Source organism: Tribolium madens, unplaced genomic scaffold (assembly GCF_015345945.1).
Source record: "Tribolium madens isolate multiple individuals breed KSU strain unplaced genomic scaffold, Tmad_KSU_1.1 Scaffold_11;HRSCAF=98;Tcas5.2_LG3b, whole genome shotgun sequence".
In the NCBI taxonomy this organism is placed as follows: Eukaryota; Metazoa; Arthropoda; class Insecta; order Coleoptera; family Tenebrionidae; genus Tribolium; species Tribolium madens.
In genome coordinates this window covers 3,351,323-3,358,273 of record NW_025400975.1, presented here as the reverse complement: position 1 = coordinate 3,358,273, position 6,951 = coordinate 3,351,323, and the positions used below count along the sequence as shown (strand labels likewise).

Sequence of the window (6,951 nt, the reverse complement as noted above, 5' to 3'; positions counted from 1 at the left end):
TTGAAAGCAGATTATTATTAAATTAAAATACCAACCAGAGTTATTACTAATCCACTTAAGTCGATTGATTTTCGCTTCCTCAAACCCTCAACTCACCTCAACTTTTTCCAAATCGTCAAAAACCACTCACACACCACACCTCGGACTCGTCTAAGTGCTGTCTGCAGATCGAGTGGTAGTTAAATGCACTTGGAGGTTTTTATAGCCTCTAGTTAGCAACCCGAAATAACGTCTAGCATCCATGTATGGTGTGGTTCYTACAGCGACGRAGAAGACGCCTTGCGCCGTCGCCCAAATAAGGCAGCATGTGATAAGTCAGGGGGGTGTTTGGGGGCACACCACATGCACGTTCCAAATGTTTCGACGAGAATGAAGTGCACGTGAGTTAAAAATAGGCAGAGTAGTGACCCTCCACAAATATTTACAATTTTTCACGTAATTCCGAGGATTATTTTTGACCCAGGGGCAAGGTTAAGTGGCTTGGCAAAATTATGGAATGCGCTTTGTGGACTTTGGAGTGCTTATGCGACAATTATTGCACTATTTTCGGTGCTTATTGCCAACTTCAACACTCTGTGCCCTATAAACCACAAATGTTTAACTAATTAATTTTTAATTAACGACGAGCAAAGCGAATGAGATTGCTACGAGTATTATACACTATTTTTTCTACTTCATTTAAGTGAGCTAATTTATTTGTAATGTTTTCTTCTTAATCAAAAATTTTTGAAAAAACGTCAGTATAGAGTAAAAATATACAGTATGTCCCCGAATTGGGTTTACAAGAGGAAAAAAAATTATCTTTGATTTTACGCCAAAACTGCAAAGGAAAAAAGTTTTTGCTTTAATTGAAAATCATTACTAATTTTCATAAACAATTTAAAAAAATATTTCTTATAAAATGAAAAAAGTTTAATAAAAAAAATTTATTCTCATTAGTACAGAGTGTTCCACCTAAGTTGTTATCGGTTTGTATCTGTTATTCTGTTATATTCCCCTACATAGTATGTCCCCGGATTGAGTTTACAAGAGGAAAAAAAATTTATCTTTGATTTTACAAAGAAAAAAAAGTTTTCGCTTTACTTGAAACCACCAAATCTGTAATTAAAACTTCATTATTCTAACTCAGTAGAAAGAAAAATTCAAAAAGTCCAAAATCAAGAGAAAAATGAACTTTTCTTTCTACTGAGTTAAAATAATGAAATTTTAATTACAGATTTGCTGGTTTCAAGTAAAGTAAAAACTTTTTTCCTCTTGTAAACTGAATCCGGGGACACAATCATGGAATAATCTTATTTATTAAAACTGAAAATATTTTGTTTTCACAAAAATGCTCGAATTTCCTTTTTTAAAGATACAAAATTCTCAACTCGATTTAAAATTATTGCATGTTTGTTTTTCTGCTGATATTATATCACTTTTTTGGTGATTCTTTTCGAAAACTTTATGTAATATTTAATATTTTGGTGTTGACATTTAGACAATTAAAAGCTCTATCAAAATGGAAAAAAATAGACATTTCCATTAAAAAAAAAATGTGATGACGTCATTACTCAAAAACCAAAAAGTGTAAGATTTTAAATCAAGTTGAAAACTATGTATTTTAAAAATAATTGAACTGTTCGAGCATTTTTGCTAAAACTAAATATTTTCAGTTTTAATAAGATTATTCCATAATTTTGTATATAAACAAGTGTTTTTTTATTTAGTTAAGTTTCTTATTCAAAATCCAAGGGATAAAACATGTTTTCAAGTGAAAAATGTCACAAACAAAATGCATTTTTGGATTAAAAAAAAAATTGAAAATTGTCCACTAGATAAACAAAAAAAGTACAGTGAAACTGCCATATGTCCAATTTTTCCGTAACTCGAATAAAAATGCGAGTCCCTTAAAATTAATAAATAATAAATGATTTATATTTTTACAACAAAATAACCAAACTTCATGATGCCAAATAATGTATTATTACGCTCATTTACACAGGAATAATTTTATATCAAAATGTGACATTAACAACCACTTTTTTTAAGTCCTTATTTCAGAGTTCTAGAATTGGTAAATTTACATATCTTTAAGTTTATTCAACGACAATTTTAGGAATCATCTGGAATTTATAAATCAGAAATCAAAAACCAGAAATCAGAAATTTAAAATCAGAAATCAGATATTAGAAATCAAAAAACATAAATCAGAAATTAGAAACCAGAAATCAAAAATTAAAAATCAGAATCCAGAAATCAGAAACCAAAAACTAGAAATAAGAAATCCGAAATAAGAAATTAGAAATCAGAAAACATAAATTAGAAACCAAAAAATAGATAAAGATTTGTTTAATTCAAGAAATAAAAATCAAACATCTGATTTTGGGAGAAAGAATAGTTTAATTCTTTTAGAATACGTGTTTAAATTTTGTTCATTCAATTCTCAACGGAGCAATATTTTATTTAAAGATTTATGTTCCCAGATATTAATACCCACCTTTAGTGAATGAAATCGGAATAAACCCAAACACTGCGTTGGCGATCTGTAAATAGCTCGTTTACGATTTTACTCATTCTTGTATATTTTTAACTAAAGATTGAGTGGGATTTGGGAAAATAAAATCAAAAAATCATATCTACATACATTTATTGTGAATGAAATTAATTTGTACACTAATATACAGATATACATTGACCTTAGAAATATATTACATTCATATTACTAACAACATTTTGTAATATCATCTCAGTGGTGAGAAAGCGACGTCCGAGTCACCCCTCCGTCTATTTCCGTCCATCATTCACACTTTTCCACACTTATAAATACAAAAATAATGTGCACGGGGTGTTTCGGTCGTCGATCCCTCCCACACAATAAAAACTGAAGACTAGTTGGATCACAAAACCTAAATTAAAAAATTGCAACTCAAAGTTTTTACGTTCACATAATATTCTCGTCAGTCTAGCTTAGAGGAAATATAAATGCTATCTTGGAATGATTCGTCAATATTCATTATAAAAAGAATTAAACGCTAAAAAAGTATGGTATGTACACGGTATAAAAATGTCTTTAAACTAAAATTACAATAAAAAGTAAACACCATAATAAGACGTAGATATAATTGTAGCATGTCAAACATTAAAAATAATCAGGTACTTGTGACAGGGACGAAGACGGGTAAATCTGATCAGTAATAAATAAATAAGACGCGTCTTCGTCCCAGTACCTCCATTTTTGCACAGATCGTGTACGTACATACATACAGAACGACACTTAAGATATGAGTATTAGGACATTGAGGGTGATATGCGACACCTATCTAGAGATTTTTAAATCACTGGAATCAACGTTCAAACCGCCGACACTTGAGTTTCTTCGTCATCTGCACCAAAAATAAGCAATCAGAATAGTGTAAAGCACACAGACGCGATTGTGGGGCTCGCAAACATATTATCGTTTCAGTACCACCAACATATTAAAAAAATCACTAAAATCTTAAAAATATGATGTGATTTTCACAGAAAAGTGCAATTTTAATTCGCTTTTTCTTTTGCTAAACATCAAGTCTAATTAATGCCTTAAAAGCCTTAAAAAAATTTTCTTTTCAAATTTTCAAAAACCCACAAAATGGCAGAACGCATTTTTTTTCTATTTTGGTGTCACAATGAGCACAAAAAATGCAATTTTGTGACACTGATTTTAAGTGTTTCTAAGTGAGAAATTGTTGCAGTTTATCGTATTTCACCGAAACTAATGCAATTTAAGCTACTTTCGAGCAATTTGGGTACCGCATACGTCAAATGTCAAAAATTTTAATCGTCAAATATAATAAGTTCCATTTAAAAAACGCTAAATAGAAAAAATTGTATAAAAAACGTGTTACCACCTTTCATGGTCACACTCGTGCCATTGCGTGACTCGTGTCACAAACTACTTGTGTCACAATGAGAGTGTTTATAAAACTTATTTTTTATATACCGTGCGATCAAAAAAAAAATAAATAAATTAGAGTAGGCGTTGATTAAAGTCCTTCAGATGGCAATTCTAATTTTTGACATCAAATGTCAGCAGAAACACTGACAAGTTTGCGTTTTATTGAGTGAAATAATGTTCACTTTAGAGCAGAAAATTTTTATTGTTCAAGTTATTACAAAAATGCTGTACAAGACGAAAACGGTGAATGGTCATTTAAACTTTCAGTTTGTGTGGAAAATTACCAGCCCAGATTCCCAGCCAATATGTTGCCATCTGTAGAATTTAATCGACGCCTACTCTAATTTATCCTTTTTTGATCGCACGGTACTATTTTGAAAAACACAATTTTTGACTCCAGAATTGGAACTTAGGTTTTTGAAAACCATAATTACAAAAAATGTGAAGAAATCAATGCTAATCGAAATCGGAAATTATAAAAATTAAAATATTATTGACAATCAAAAATTTTGTTTACGAAAAGAAAGAAAGGAGACGTTTATGAAGAAACTGCAGGCTTATTACAGAGTTAAAAGAAAAACTGAAGAAAAAGCGTCAAATCAAATGTGATAAAATCCAGGAAGAAAAAATTAAAAAAGTTTAAATGTTGTTAAATTAAAATGGAATAAAAAATTAAATTAACTGAGAAAAAGTTTGAGAAGAGCAATTTTCATTGTGACTGAAAAAGTAGAAAATTGTCAAATTACAGAATCTGAAAAAGTGTTAAAATCCAAGAGGTAAAGAATGAAGAGATAATTTAAGTAGAATAAGCAACTTAGATTTTTGAAAACCATAATTACAAAAAGTGTGAAGAAATTAATGCTAATCAAAATCGGAAATTAAAATAATTATCGACAAAATTCAAGAATTTTGTTTACGAAAAGAAAGAAAGAAGACGTTTATAAAGAAACTGTAGATTTATTACAGAGTGAGCTAAAGATCAAAAAAAGAATAAAAAATAATTGACGAAGTAAAAAAACTGAAGAAATAGTGTCAAATTTCGGATTATACTTATTGTTGAATTTCAACACTGAAAATGTGTTAAAATCCAGGAAGAGAAAATGAGAAAAGTTGAAATGTTCTTCAAAAATATTAAAAACCAATATTGAATACATACATCAAAAACTCGTGACCAATAAACTGATAAAAATAATGGTTCAAAAACTGTATAAAACGAAATAGAAACATCCATTCGTAAGAATAGAGAGCGAGAGACAAAAATACACGAGAATTTTATGTTATTTTTTATTACGATTTAAAATTTAATTAAACAAAACTAATTTTTTTAATTAAAAAAAATATAACATTTAATTAAGCATTCTATGTCATCAAGCCATTGTTTTGCAAACAATGCGAACTTAATACCTTCAAATCATTAAATGTAGACTGAAAAACTTGCAAAGCAACAGTTTTTTAAATTTTGTAATATACAGAGTGCGCCAGAACTCGCGTCCCAGAGAAAAATGCCATGTAAAGTAAAATACCAGGAACATGAAAAAAATGTTTAAAAATTCTATGTTATGAGAGTTTAAATTTTGGACTTTCACTCTCTTTATATTTCAGTTGAAAAAATAATTTTCCAAGTTGTTTTGCTACAAATTATAACTCTGTTTAATGTTATTTGTGGCTTCTATTGACAAAATTTTTGTACCTTTAACAAATAATTATAAAAAAACATATACAAGATCATCAGTATCATTAACTAGACATAAAAAATGTCAAATGTCAAAAAATAAATGTCAAAATTTTTTAAACATTTTTTCCATGTTCCTAGTACCTTATCTTACTTGAAATTTTTCTGTAGGGCAAGAGTTACAACACCCCTGTATTAACTTAAAAAAAAAAGATTAAAATTTGAATTTCATAAAAACAATTTCAAAATTGCTTCCAAAAATTTACTGTTTGTTGTGATTAAAATTAATAACTGTTAAAATTGACAATAAAAAAGTGCTTAAAAGTGAATGCTGTTAACCCGTAACTAATTCTTGTGACAATTCTATACAAATTCTGCCACTTTTCATGAAAGAATTGTCCCTCGAAAAATGTATTATTATTTTGGTGACCCAAATGAAACAAAAAAATAAATCTGCGWTGTTGCCATTTTTCAAGTAGATTTGAGTGTTTTAATGAGACTAATGACACACAATCGTCACAAATTCCAAATTGACTGTTATTTTATTTTATTGATAAGATAATTAATATTTGAATTTTTGTAGTAGCATTTATTCTTTTCCTCATTTTGACCTATTTGTTCGAATTAAATCTCTCTTCTTAACATAGCCCAAAAATTTTAATTAAATTAATTCAGTTATTCTAGTGACTGTGACAATGATTTTTAATATGTTGTTTGTAATTTTTCTTTAAATCCCGAGTAACATACGATTTTTTTAAACACGTCACGAGCCCAACTATCGCATCCACGCAATGAAACTCTTCTGTATGTAGTATGAACATGACAATGCATGAGGTATAATCGTCGGGTCAGGTCAGGTCAAAAGTCAAACCATAATGATGAGAGTGTCAGAGTCGCCAGTCAGTAAGTCAGTCAAGTCTATGATTAAAAAAAAAATGACACTGTGATTCAATGTGAAATTTTCCTATACATACCCTGATCAGTATCAGGATCATTATGGTAGAGGTAACCCTGAGTGACCCCTTCATGGGAATGGGCACGACCCAGTCGATGCAATCGGGCCATTTGAGCTGCCACACTATATGCAGGAGGTTGTCTTCGGCCTGCACCTAACACACCAACATTTAGGTTTTTTTTTAATTTTTATTAAATTAAGTGCGTTTGTTAGTACCCAAAATCGTGAAGTTAGCTACGAAAAACTACCCTAATTCCCGTTTTCCGCAAATCACAAGCGGTGTACAATGCAAAAGCTACACATAACGACTTACCATTGCGCAAAGCTTGGGGTAAAGGGGGCAAAACGGCCACAGCATGGGGGCAAGGAGGCATAGCACCAGTATAGGGACACCAGCCTACCACCAAG

The 6,951-nt window shown here is 30.2% G+C and overlaps 2 protein-coding genes across 7 annotated transcripts in view; both read right to left on the bottom strand.

Annotated features, from left to right (window-relative positions):
* LOC123003593 (actin, muscle-like) overlaps positions 1 to 251 on the bottom strand; it is a 4,615-nt gene extending 4,364 nt beyond the window's left edge. Inside the window, exon 1 of the mRNA XM_044396454.1 lies at positions 97 to 251. The gene's annotated coding sequence lies outside the window, so the exon portion shown is untranslated. The remainder of the gene's footprint in view (positions 1 to 96) is intronic.
* A 2,361-nt stretch (positions 252 to 2,612) lies between these two features.
* LOC123007813 (rap guanine nucleotide exchange factor 2) overlaps positions 2,613 to 6,951 on the bottom strand; it is a 62,272-nt gene continuing 57,933 nt past the window's right edge. For 3 of the 6 annotated variants that reach the window (XM_044403264.1, XM_044403291.1, XM_044403308.1), the window contains 3 exons: positions 6,857 to 6,940; positions 6,563 to 6,697; positions 4,186 to 6,506 (listed from right to left, as the gene is read on the bottom strand). In XM_044403264.1, the coding sequence (XP_044259199.1) occupies positions 6,454 to 6,506; positions 6,563 to 6,697; positions 6,857 to 6,940 (272 nt within the window). In that variant the 3' untranslated portion in view covers positions 4,186 to 6,453. Of the gene's footprint in view, positions 3,366 to 4,185; positions 6,507 to 6,562; positions 6,698 to 6,856; positions 6,941 to 6,951 lie in introns of those variants that run through there. The other 3 variants (XM_044403282.1, XM_044403300.1, XM_044403273.1) reach the window with 2 other exon arrangements.